Genomic DNA, 14,040 nt, shown 5'->3' on the forward strand with positions numbered 1-14,040 from the left:
TGTGTTCGTTTTTTTTACTATCGGTCTTCATAGAAGCACCTATCTAGTTCAGAATCCCAGTTTGGGGCTCTTTTTCCTTTTAGCATTGGGCCTTCTGATTAACTCGCATGAGAACTAAATATGATTTAACTCTTTTTCCTGCGAGCACAAGAACTAAGAACCATGGAGAATGTTCCGTGACTTGGCCTGAAACCGTCGTTTAACATCTTCAAGAACAACTCCAATGCTTTGTCATCTCTCCCTGACTTGGCCTGAAGATTTTTTTTTTTGCTTTAGTTCCAACAGCATGTACTAGTGCCCCATAGTCAAAAATTTCTGACTCCGCCACTGTATATATATATATATATATATATATATGACCACATTTTCACCAATTGAAAACCAATTCCTCAATCTTGTTGACATGGACATTGATTTGGAAGGGTTGTAAATAATAATGGAATGATGATGGAGTTGGTTTAAATTGCATTTGCAAGCATGCAGGTGATAATTAAAGCTAAAACAGAGACAATTTCTTGGGATGAGTTTGACTTGTTATAGCCCACCAAATCTATGTGAAAGTATTAATTAGGAGATCCTTTTGACTCTTGCACAAGGTGAGATTTATGTGATACTATGACCCACCAAAATCTTATAAAGAAAGGACTAGCACACAATTGTCAAAATAATGACGTACGTAAATAACAAGGAGGTCAAAGGTTGGCTTTGGCATAGCCTTATCAAGATAACATAAAGCTTAGCTGGTAGAGCTGGCAGCACCGTGAAGGACTGGCTATAAGCTTGGGCACCGGGCTGGGCCGCCACCGGGGTACCTATTACCTGGCCCGACTCGGGCCCAGGCCTGGGCCTGGAAAAAAGAGACCCAGCCCGGTCCGATGCCCAGGCTTTCTTGGCTATAGGTGGTACACTTTAAATTGCAAACAATGATAGTATGTGACCTATAGTTGATGAATATCTTGCTTTCCATCAACATCCCAAAGCAACTTTATATGCTGAACGAAGAGGAAAGGGTCGGGTCAGGGGTTTCAGCCTCTTTTAACAAAAGATATACAAAGATAATGTAAAAGATCCAGTTGTAATACTTTACTAAATTGTATTGGTAAAAGCCTCTCTCTTTCTCATGTATATAGAAATCAGATCCTAGAGAGAGTATTTTCATCTTAAATATGTATTTGCCGCCCTCCAACTGAACGGACTCAAGTCATTGTGTGATTTAATTTTCTGTTATGTTTGGGGGTGTTTGTTTGGTAGTAGACAGAACACAAATTGTAAAAAGAAAAATATCCTTTTTCGAAGGTGCAGGTCATGGCCTAATGCAGTAGATAGCCATGGATTAAGAATGCGAGAAGGACGAAGGAGCGCTTTTGATGCCATGCATGAACTTATTTACTGGCTGATTTTGTAACTAATTGCCTTGATCATACTTGGACATGGATTTTGGTATGTAAATGATAAATATTTTTTTATAATCTACCAAAGCCTTAAAAGTTTTGGATCATTACATTTCGAACATTATGAAATCATAATTAGATATCCAAAAAGTGGGTCTGGCTCTTAGGCTTCGGTCCATCGCGAATCTTAATTTTGGAATGGGAGAAATGAGATACAAAACACCAAACAAGTGTTTGATGGACATAATGATGAAGAATAGAGCTATTGGAGATTAAGTATTTTGATTTTCTTTTTTAAAAAAATCATGAGGTGTTAAAGTGGTTTTTTTTAAAGGAAGCTACATCATTTAGAAAATATATCAAAACTTTCAGCCAAAGTGGAACCTTTAACGGGTATAAATGCCTTTCCACGATTTTTTTTTCTCATTTTCCGTGTCAATTTCTTTCCCTTCGCTAGACCATTCCATAGACTCACGGAGGACGTTTGCGATCGTTGGAACACCATGGAACAGGACAGACTGTTCCATTTTCTGTTTGACCGACGCAAATGTCAAACAGAGGACCTAAAAGACAAGTTGGACACTGTAAATTTTGTGATTGGATTGATGGAACGTAATTTTGTTCTGTCAAACGCAAAAATAACAATTATGTTTGTGGGTTGTAATTTTGTATAATGTATTCAGACTTAAAAAACAATAGACAAAACTAACCAACATAATATTTTAGTTATCAAACAATAGACCGAAGGGACAAGGCAAACAAAACAAACTGTACGTGATGCAAACACTAGACAAGACAGACATAATCTACATAACATAAATCAAACATTGATCAAAACTAACGTAACATATATCAAGGAAAACAAATAACGACCAAAAGAAACATGGTGTTTTGTTGATAAAACCATCAAACAATGGACACATAACCCAATAACAGGATGGACAAAACTGAGGTGTGGTAGACAGGACATCCTGTTGTCTATCTAGAAGAACAGTTATCAAACCCCCTTTGATGTTGCCTGAGTTATAGCCACTCCGGCAGCCAGTGAAGTGTCGAAGCGAGACTACAACGACCGTTAGACCGGAACCGATGAGCTCTCTCTGTTTCTCGCCCACACCCTGAAGAGGGAGGATACGCAGATTGGGTGCAGCATAGAGTTTGCATGAAGGGTGGACTGATTTTTTTTATTATTCTTCTTCACTAACAAGAAAATGTTGTTATTAAAGCGGAGACAAAAAATTTGAGCTGAACGACATTGAATATAAAACCTTCACACTTTAAATGGCAGTGTTATATGTAAATAAACATATTGTTTAAAATATCAATTTAAAAATAAAGTGATTTTGTGGAGTTGGTATGGGCATTTGGACCTGCAAAAACAGTCCTAGTGGGATCGTTTGAAAACAAAAAGGGTAGCACAGCCCTTGCAGCTCTCTCTCTCTCTTTTATTTATCTCCATAAAAAAAAATGGGGCTGCTGTGGCACTTTTTCCACCCAAAAAAAAAATGTAGCTTCGAGGCATTGGCGGTGGTGGATGATGTTCCATGTCGCAGAGAAATACAACAGTAAAAAAAATTGGTGTGTAGACCGTCCTTTTGGGTGGCCTATTTTTTGTTCATTTATCTCATGCTCATGTCATTATCTCGTACTCTCTATCGCTATTTCGATATATATATCTATATACTAGGACCACATTTTCATCAATTGAAAAGCAATTGATCAATCTTGTGGACATTGATTTGGAGGGGTTGTTGTAAATAATAACGGAATGATGATGGAGTTGGTTTAAATTGCATTAGCAAGCATGCAGATGATAATTAAAGCTAAAACAGAGGCAGTTTCTTGGGATGAGTTTGACATGTTATAGTCCACCAAATCTATGTGAAAAAATTAATTCGGAGATCATTTTGACTCCTGCACAAGGTGAGAATTATGTGATACCAATGCCCCACCAAAATATTATAAAGAAGGGTTTAGCGCACAATAATGACATAAGTAAATAATAAGGAAGTCAAAGGTTGGCTATTGTTGGATGACATAAAGCTTAGCTGGTAGGGCTGGCAGTGCCGTGATGGATTGGTTGTCGGTGCTATTCTTTTAAATTGCAAACAGTGAGAGTATGTAACGTTTAGTTGATCAATATCCTGCTTTCCATCAATATCGCAAAGCAACTTTGCTCCTCCGCTATGAGGAAAGGGTGAGGGGTTTCGGTCTCTTTTAACAAAGGTCATGCTCTCATGGTTGGTTGTTCATTTCTTTAGAAAAAAAACGAAAAGGAGATCGTTTTCTAAAGCAGTAGATAACCACGGAGTACGAATGCGAGAAGGACGAAGGAGCGCTTTTGAGGACATGCATGAACTTATTTGCTGGCTGATTTTGTAACTAATTGCCTAAACGATCATACTTGGAAATTTTGAACATTATGAAATCATAATAACTTTATGCTGAGCAACATTAAATGTAAGATCTTCACACTTCAAGTGGTCGTGTTATATATAACTAAACATATTTTTAAAAATATCAATATAAAAATAAAGAGATTTTGTGGAGTTGGTGATGGCACACCACACCAACTTATATGTGGTTCGGCCACTTGAAACTGCCATAACAGCCCTGGCAGGGTCCTCTGAAAAACAAGTAGGGTTGCCATAGCAGGCTCGCAGGTCTCTTTTTTTTTTCTCCATCAGGAAGAAATGGGGTTGCTGTGGCACCCAATGCCCATGCTTTTTTTTTTTTTCCACCAAAAAAAATTGTAGCATCGGGCGTTGGCAGTGGTGGATGATGTTCCATAATGTAGAGAAACACAACGGTAAAAAGAATTGATGTGTAGACCGTTGTTACATCCTTCTGCTGGGTGCCGTCTGCAAGCTTAAGAGAGGGAAAGGACAGAGCCATCAAGTCCCCCTATGTACGGTAGATCGGGAAAACCTCCTACACTCTTGTGAAATCATATTGCACCTCATCTTTGCCTTTTCGAAAATTTTTATTCCTTTCAAATCGTGAGGATCTGGCGAATATCCACTCGGTCTTATGTCATACTCAAATCCATCAATGAAAGCAAGTCAAAATGGGCTTGGAAAAGCAATTCTTTAGCAAAAAAACATAATTTGGAATTTGGAATATGTAATATATATATATATATATATACATATATATATATATATATATATATATATATATATATATATATACAAACGCAGACAGGCGATGACAACAATTTGGAGCAAAGCCATGGAGGAAGTTTCTCTTCCAGTTTTTCTGGTAACATTTGCCCTCTTACTGGTTTATATACTAAGCTTAATTCTTCGCACCAGGGTTCCCAGGTCCGCCTCCTCCAAACCTACCTACGGCCCAAAATCCTACCCCATAATTGGCGCTGCTCCGTCGCTCTCCCCGAACTCCCACCGCCTCCCGGAATACTTCACCGAGCTTATACAAGAATCTCCGACTGGCACCGTCTTCATCCATTGCCCCTTTGGCTCCAAACTAATTGTGACGGCCAACCCCTCCAATGTCGAGCACATACTCAAGACTCGATTTGAGGCCTACCCACTTGGCCCCATCTTCTATTCCACCTTCTATGATATCTTCGGCGATGGCATATTCAACGCCGACGGGGAGGTTTGGAAGTTGCAGAGGAAGATCGCCAGCCACGAGTTCAGCACCCGATCTCTACGCAAATTCGCAGAAACTGTCATAGGTGACCAAGTTTCCGACCGCCTCCTCCCACTCCTCACCTCGGCGGCAGCGGGAGGTACAATCTTGGATCTTCAGGATGTGCTCTCGCGATTCGGGTTTGATAACATCTGCAGGATTGCTTTCGGCGCCGGCCCTGTCTCCGACGACCTCAGTCTCTCGACTTCCGAGTTCACCATGGCTTTTACTGTCGTGGGAAAGACTATTTGTGAGCGCATGGCTGCCGTCTCTCCTCTGGTTTGGAAGATCAAGCGGGTGCTAGGAATCGGCATCGAGAAGCTGCTCCGAGACGCTCTTCGAACGATCGACGACTTCACCAGAAACCTCATCCGTGAGAGGAAACAGAACCCCGTTACCACGCCGGAGGAGTTGGATCTTCTCTCAAGATTTATGAATGTCGATGGTGCTGATGACAGGTTCGCGAAGGACATGGTGATCAGCTTTGCTATCGCGGGCATGTACACGACATCGGCGGCCCTGACATGGTTCTTCTGGCTGGTGTCCAGCCACCGGCACGTCGAAGAGGAGATTGTGAAGGAGATCTCATTTGTGGAATGTGGAACACTCGGCTTTGATGATGTCAAAGAATTGAATTATTTGCACGCAGCGCTCTGTGAGAGCATGAGACTCTATCCGCCAGTCCCGGGCGATACCAAGTACGCGGCGGAAGACGATGTGCTCCCGGACGGAACGCCGGTGCCGAAGGGGTCAAGCGTGATGTACCATTCTTACGCCATGGGGAGGACGAAATCGTTGTGGGGGGAAGACTGGATGGTGTTCCGGCCAGAAAGGTGGCTGCGGAGAGACGGAGCAGATGGTAAGTGGCGATTCGTTCCGGAGGACCCCTACAGGTATCCGGTGTTTCAGGCCGGGCCGAGGATATGCCTGGGTAAGGACTTGGCCTTCATCCAGATGAAAACCGTGGCTGCCGCCGTGCTTAGTCGCTTTAGGGTAGTTCGGTTGTCGCCGGACTTCCAGCCAGTGATGAGGTGGAACGTGACCATCCAGATGGTAGGTGGTTTTCCGGTGAAGGTGGAAGAGAGGAAGACCTGACATCAAAGCTGCCCATGCCGTTCTCTTTTAAAACCACGATGCCAACTATTCCAATGTTAGGTTGGATAATGATCAATTTCCCATCATATTCACAAGTCTTTCTCTCTATCTCTTGCTTTCTTACTCTGTGCTACGGGATCTTCAGTACTCTTTCAGGGAGCATCTGGAAGTAGACCTTAGGAGATATCTTTAGTTTCGTGAACTGTTTTTGTGCATCCGATATGTATGTGTGTGATTATTTTTGCTTAATATGAACAGTCGTTCTCGCAGCAGATACTTGTTGAAAGCTTCAGACTCTTTTTCTATAATTACAAAAAGCGTTTGATGCACACAACTCCAATTGATCGTTGACCTTCATCTGCCCTAGCCAGCCTTCCCTACCAATTTTTCTGTAAAAGTGAATTTAAAACAAAAACAAAAAAAAGGCTTGTCATTTGCCGTCCCCATCGAGAGGCAACGGCCATCCCGCTCGATGACGAGGGTTGGCCCTCAGGGCCTCAACCCTCGATGCCCAGACATGACACTCAATACTGTCCATGCTATTCACGCTATGATGGCAACTCTGCTTATGTTAGGTTTGAAAACGGCGAAATCTCTGCAAACTCCTCTTGTTTTATGTCCATCACCAGTGCACAGCTAGTTGTATAAAACTGTTTCATGAATGATTTTACCATAGTCTATGATTGCTTTTGCATTTCATGTTATATGTCCTTATGGCCATTATTTTCTGTTGGTTGCCGTTTTAAGGTTTGGTTTTCAAATGAGCTATTTGGTAATAATGTGTTATCGACCATGAATCTGCCTAAAAAGTGAGGTAGATTTCACTGTTCAATGAATCTGCCTTGTATTTAAAATAGATTATAAAGTGTGTTACTCAGTTACCCTTACTGAACAGCCCCAAACGAATTGCTTTAGACGTTAAAATGTCTAAACTACCCAAAAGACTAAAAGGTGAAGCCCTTTGGCCCTACATCGATAAAAAAAAAATTGCAAAGGTACACCCTCAATATCAAAACTCGTGCCCTGCAAACACTATTTATGACGAGCATATTAATATATTGATGTGATTGATCCGAGTGCTCCAGACAATTGTGGAGTAGAAGTATTTTATAACGGCTTCTTAACTCTAACTAAACCTCTTTAACAGCAATAGAAATGTGTAAAATATATTTCTAGCTTGAAAGAACCTTTAAATATGGTCCAAGTAAACCCTTTCTTAGCTCTAGCGGGAAGAGATGCAAAATAAATGCTTACCAAGTGCAGTTTCCACTTTGTGATCAGCGTTGCCAAAAGCATCTTTGGAAAAGGTGACTTGACAAAAAACAGTGTGTCACAGACACTCAGGCTGTTTGACACCAATGTTCAATGACTTAAAATTAGGGCAGATTTATAGATAACATAGTGTTTTATGAAGCTACACCTAATCTTAAGGTAGAATCGATGGACAGTAACAATTGCTATGAGTACCAACTGAATCCATTGGGAACGAAAATCGATTTCATATGGAACGCAATTTCTAGGAGGCCGTAACAATCTGCTATGAGTACCAACTGAATCCATTAAGAACGAAAATCGGTTTCATACGGAACGCAATTTCTAGGAGGCCCGGGTAATTAGAGAAATAGAATGAGGAAATAAATGCTGCATAGGCGGTTTGGGAAGGAGCTCTATCCAATGCTGGAATAAACATATGTGCTCAGAAATTGCAGTCCAAGCATTGAAATTCTTCAGCTCCTTTCCTTTCAGCTTTGGAATCAAATACACGCTGGAAGCAGCAGACATTTAAAAATGAGCTGAGGCATTCTTATCTGTAAATAGTTTGATTGTTGGTTTTAAGTAGGTTAGGTGGTTAGTTTAACATTCCTGTTTTTGGTTGTACCTGTTCTAGAACATTAAATTTCAAGGTAAAATATATTCTTAAAACTTTTAGTAGTGACCAAGTGCATAAATTATATGGTAAGAGAAAAAATTACAAATGATACTAAGATGATGACATTAGAACTTTAGTCAATCTCTTTTTACCAATATTGTTAAAAGTGATGAGGCAAAGCAGCGTGCTAACCCTATGAAACAGAGACAAAGCCTCGTGAGGCGAAGCGAAGCGTAAACTTCAGGGCAAGAGCAAAATTGTGAATTATAGAAAAAAAAATGAAAAACATATCACAAATGAACATAAAAATTAAATTAGTAAGCTATTCTACACTATTCAAATCCTGGCTAATGTAACGAAAGTAAAACTGCATTAAATCAAACCCACTTAACTAAAACTTTATAAAGACTACTAGCAAAGATGTAACTGTACATACATATGGAATTAAGACAACAAGACAAGTAACATGTATGATATGTTCAAAAATAACAGGAATGGAAAATAACCTTTTCTAAAAACATCTAAGACCATGCTAAAAACCAGAACTACCAGCGAAACCTCAAAAGCAGCTCCCAACGGAGTCTTCCATGGCTGAATCCTCAATTGAAATGTTGGGAAATCAACAAAAAACTTTACGATGAAGGGTCAGGAATCGATTAGCATCTTGTACAGTGAGAGGAAAGAGTGTAGAAAAAATGAAGAACAGAATGGACGGGCGCCTAGTGCACTTTATTTTTATTTTTTAATAAAAAATGAATGCCATGCCTGGGGCATACGCCTCACGCACATACGTACGAATGATGGGCGGCATGCGCTTCGGCCGGGGGAAGCACACGCTTCAAGTATCATGATGGCCATTGATGGTGTCTTTGTTAGGCGTTCACTAGTAGAATAGCCTTTAGTGGTCTGTCTTCGTTGGCCTCATTTATTTTTAAGTCTCACCAATCTGCTACTTTCTTGCTTATTGCTGTTTGGTCAAATGAATCCTCTTTTTCTTTCTTTGCTCTCTTTTCAAATGATAATAAAGCAATCGATCGAGTTGGGTGGCGTGCACGTTTTTAGTTTTAATAAGCTAGGGTGTTATCTTGATGAAAGTATTGATATTAGGATTAGAAGTGCTTCAACTTTCTTTTGAAACTAATAGATACCATATTTTAATCAATAAATGGACAACAGCCTCCCACCTAGCATATCTTGAACTTTCCAATTTGGTACCTAAATAGGTGCAAATTTAATTGTGGAATAACTATACCCTGTGACAGAAGTTACGGGTGGACATTGAGCTGTTTCAAAAGACAGTGACCCAAAGAAGAGATGCTTTAATTTTCTTCTTCATACCCTTTTTGAGCTGAGCAACAACAAAAGGCATCTCGCTATTCACGGTTATGAAACTCTCCATCTCTTCTTTTCTTTCTCTTCATTATTTTTGTCATGGCAGCCATAAAACATTGATTCTAGTTCATGAATCTGTTTCAATTTTGGGGCAGGTTCATAGAACAATACCATGTAATCATGTCATTAGCCAAGATAACATAGTTACTCAACGAGTGCTTGCGTGAGTATGCCTCAAAGATTAAGCTAGATTCATAAAACATTAGTTTTAATATTATATGAATCTGTCCTCATTTCTAGGTAAAATTCATGAGGCACCGAGTATCCATGCTGCCAACCGATCCCAAAAGGCCTCATCTCTCCATACTTTTCATCGTTTCCCACTTTTCCCCTTATCTCTTTGATCGCGGAGGAGAAATTGAATGCTCAGGTTTGCAAAGACAAATGCAGTTCTCAACAGTAAAAACTAACAACTTTGTATACAAGTGCAAAACTTTGAAAAATTGAATACCATTTAAAAAAACAAAAGATGAAAAAACACCCACTGCCACTGCCCCACCCAAGAAAAAAAAAGGACAAATGCCCATCAATGTCGTGGGCTGTACATTTTATGTACAAGAACTGTTTATGTGCACAAAATATTATGCACTGGGGTTTGCAATGACCAAAAAAACCACTAATTAAGCAAAACTAAAAATGAACTTTTTTGAAAGAATAAAAAAAATATTATAAAAAGTTAACAGTTTAAAAATGTACATTTTGTTATAAAGATTTCTAAAATACCCGAACCCCTCATTTTTTTTCTTTCCGTATATGTATTTGTTGCCTGTACACAAAACACTCCTGCAGACACAACTCATGCCTTCATCAATGACCATTCAATTGAATGATCAGTCCCAATCATGGATCGACTTCGCTCGATTGTGCCTATCCTTCACTTTATAGAGCCCAAAAACGATTCAACTTTAACCTCACATTTGTTTTACCGCACCAAATAAGATCTGTTAGGTGATGATTAATGGACCAATTCAAGTGAGCAATAGATGTTTTGACAATTTCAATTTATCAATGACCTCATGGCCAAGCTTGCTGAAGACAGACAAGGGCAAGCTGAGAAGTGGGTCCATATTTAGAGGAGTGAGATCCTTCACTACCTACATCATCAAAAACTTAGGACATATAAACTTTTGTGCATGACTCAACCAAATTTTGTATGGAACGGTACTCTTACTTTGAACAAAAGGTACACATTTGGCCTTTCAATTCTTACACTCCTACATGTTTATTTGGAAGTTTGTAATGGCTCCCAATTTGCCTTTTATCAATTGGGATTAAATTGCAGCTCATGATCCTCTTGAAACGTGTGAAACGAGAGCAATTTTGAAATGCTGTGGGAAATAATGACATTTGTAAGCATTAGCTTTCTCATTCTATTGGAAGATGTATTCTAATTTTACTTCATTGCTAAAAAACTGAAGTCTTTAATTCTTTCTTTACCTTGAAAGAATCACATCAAAAAGTCCTCGGGTTATAAAGCTAGAAAAGGAAACTGTCATTAGCTTCGTTGGACATGACCAGAGCATAACTTTGAAGATTGTTCCCAAGCAAGGGTTGGCCCTTTAAAATCTTAAGGATAGGGCAATCAAGGCCCCCTATGTACGATAGATCCAGAAAACCCCCACACTCTTGTGCAATCTTATTGCAGCTCATCTTTGCCTTTTCTGAAATTTTTATTCCTTTCAAATCGAGAGGAACTGGTGACTATCCAATCAGTTTTATGTCATCCTCAAATCTATCAATGAAAACAAGTCAAAGTGGGCTTGAAAGAGCAAGTGCTTTTAGGTAAAAATGTGCATATGTGTATATATACAAAGGCAGACCGGCGATGACAACAATTTTGTGGAGCAAAGCCATGGAGGAAGTTACTCTTCCAGTTTTTCTGGTAACATTTGCCCTCTTTCTGGTTTATATACTAAGCTTAATTCTTCGCACCAGGGTTCACAGGTCCGCCTCCTCCAAACCTACCTACGGCCCAAAATCCTACCCAATAATTGGCGCTGCTCCGTCGCTCTCCCCGAACTCCCACCGCCTCCCGGAATACTTCACCGAGCTCATACAAGAATCTCCGACCGGCACCGTCTTCATCCATTGCCCCTTTGGCTCCAAACTAATTGTGACGGCCAACCCCTCCAATGGCGAGCACATACTCAAGACTCGATTTGAGGCCTACCCACATGGCCCCATCTTCTATTGCACCTTGTATGATATCCTCGGCGATGGCATATTCAACGCCGACGGGGAGGCTTGGAAGTTGCAGAGGAAGATCGCCAGCCACGAGTTCAACACTAGATCTCTACGCAAATTCGCAGAAACTGTTATAGGTGACCAAGTTTACGACCGCCTCCTCCCGCTCCTCACCTCGGCGGCGGCGGAGGGGGGAGGTACGCGATTCGGGTTTGATAACATCTGCAGGATTGCTTTCGGCGCCGGCCCTGTCTCTGACGACCTCAGTCTCGAGACTTCCGAGTTCACGATGGCTTTCATCGTCGTAGGAAAGATTATTAGCGAGCCCTTGGCTGCCGTCTCTCCTCTGGTTTGGAATATCAAGCGGGCGCTAGGAATCGGCTTCGAGAAGCAGCTTCGAGATGCTCTTCGAGTGATGGACGACTTCACCAGAAACCTCATCCGTGAGAGGAAACAGAACCCCGTTACCACCCCGGAGGAGTTGGATCTTCTCTCAAGATTTATGAATGTCGATGGTGCTGATGACGGGTTCGCGAAGGACATGGTGATCAGCTTTGTCATCGCCGGCATGTAGGCGACACCGGCGGCCCTGACATGGTTCTTCTGGCTGGTGTCCAGCCACCGGCTCATCAAAGACGAGATTGTGAAGGAGATCTCATCTGTGGACGGAGGAGCACTCGGCTTTGATGAGTTAAAAGAAATGAATTATTTGCACGCAGCGCTCTGTGAGAGCATGAGATTCTATCCGCCAGTACCGGCCAATACCAAGTACGCCACCGAAGACGATGTGCTCCCGGACGGAACGCCGGTGCCGAAGGGGTCAAGCGTGATGTACGAAATCGTTGTTGGGGGAAGATTGGAAGGTGTTCCGGCCGGGAAGGTGGCTGCGGAGAGACGGAGCCGATGGTAAGTGGCCATTCGTGCCGGAGGACCCCTACAGGTATCCGGTGTTTCAGGCAGGGCCGAGGATATGCCTGGGTAAGGACTTAGCCTTCATTCAGATGAAAACCGTGACTGCTGCCGTGGTTAGTCGCTTTAGGGTAGTTCCGTTGTCGCCGGACTTCCAGCCAGTAATGAGGTGGAACGTGACCATCCAGATGGTTGGTGGTTTTCCGGTGAAGATGGAAGAGAAGAAAACCTGACATTAAAGCTCCTCCATGCAGTTCTATACCAGTATAGAAAATAAAACATGAATAATCAGTCAGGTTGACTAAATATCGTATAATCATTCTACATAGTTTGAATAGTTGCTGAGTTCGGAATATAACTTTTCTCAGTATCTCACCCCATTTTTTTTGTTTTTAGGCTTGCATATTTTAGTATATATATATATATAATGATGACTATGGTTATGAAGAATCACACAATTCATTTATGAAGGTCGATAAATATTTTCGTTATCTAATATTGACTAATATATTTTACTATCTGTTTTTTTCTTAATCATTTGTCATCATGAGTTGGATGACCTATAAAAGAAATCAAATTGAACTAACATCCATTATGGTATTAACGAGCAATGAACAACAAAAAAATGCAAAAGCAACAACTAAAAAATTTACATCATTTGGAGAAAAGTCCCATCCGTCTACTTCCAAAGCACTTTCTTTTGTTTTTGAAATAACATACAAGAATGGGTCGTGTTTTACATGTCTAAAAAGGGAAAGCTGAATGGAAATGGCTTCTGTACATGGCTCAAATAAAATTGGATTTTCAACAACCCATGAGACATGAAGCGGCTGGCTTCATCTTTCATCCTCCGCAACCATGCCGTTCTGTATGAAGGTGGTAGCGTGATCAAATTCACGTCAGATTCACAAGTATTTCTCTCTCTCTCTCTCTCTTTTGCTTTCCTGCTCTGTGAGACGGGATCTCAAGTATTCTCCTCTTTCGGGGAGCACAGGAATTAGACCTGAGGAGATCTATTTAGTCTTCAAGAATGGTTTTTTTCAATAATTTCAAAAAACGATTGATACGCGCAACTCAAACTGGTCGTTAACCTCCGTCCGCCCTAGCCAGCCTCCCTACCAATTCTTCTGTAAAAGTGAATAAAAAAAAAGGCTTTGTCATTTGCTATCCCCATCTTGATGAGCAGACATGATCACAACTCTGCTTATAAAAAATTATTATTAATTGTAAAAATATTTTCTTTATAAATACTTATATTTTAAATTTATTTTTATTAAAATAAAAACTGGGTCAAACCTATGCCTAATTCAGATCCGATGGGCCTACGCTCGGGCTGACTGGGCCCTAATGCAAATCGGTTCAGCTCGGCCCCACCTGTTGCCCACCTCTAAATCCAAAGGTCATCCCGAGTGAGACCACAAGAACGACTAAACAAGCTCCGTATAAAGACAAAATAGGAACGAGCAAAAAAAAATATATTTTTTTAAACCATAAAACTACCCTTGAGTAAATAACAAAAAACTGCAAAGTAAAAGGAAACTTTGA

The 14,040-nt window shown here is 40.7% G+C and overlaps 2 protein-coding genes across 2 annotated transcripts in view; both read left to right on the forward strand.

The window, feature by feature from the left end:
* Nucleotides 1–6,412, forward strand: part of LOC116255551 (cytochrome P450 94A2-like) — a 49,715-nt gene extending 43,303 nt beyond the window's left edge. Inside the window, exon 2 of the mRNA XM_031631416.2 lies at nucleotides 5,879–6,412. Within this exon, the coding sequence (XP_031487276.2) occupies nucleotides 5,879–6,140 (262 nt within the window). The 3' untranslated portion in view covers nucleotides 6,141–6,412. The remainder of the gene's footprint in view (nucleotides 1–5,878) is intronic.
* Nucleotides 6,413–11,227: 4,815 nt separating this feature from the next.
* Nucleotides 11,228–12,728, forward strand: LOC116255998 (cytochrome P450 94A2-like). Its single transcript, XM_031632109.1, has 3 exons — nucleotides 11,228–12,156; nucleotides 12,205–12,492; nucleotides 12,626–12,728. The coding sequence occupies exons 1-3, from the start codon at nucleotides 11,228–11,230 to the stop codon at nucleotides 12,726–12,728; spliced, it is 1,320 nt and encodes a 439-aa protein (XP_031487969.1).
* The last annotated feature ends 1,312 nt before the right edge of the window (nucleotides 12,729–14,040 follow it).

The sequence above is a fragment of the Nymphaea colorata genome, chromosome 6 (assembly GCF_008831285.2).
Source record: "Nymphaea colorata isolate Beijing-Zhang1983 chromosome 6, ASM883128v2, whole genome shotgun sequence".
In the NCBI taxonomy this organism is placed as follows: Eukaryota; Viridiplantae; Streptophyta; class Magnoliopsida; order Nymphaeales; family Nymphaeaceae; genus Nymphaea; species Nymphaea colorata.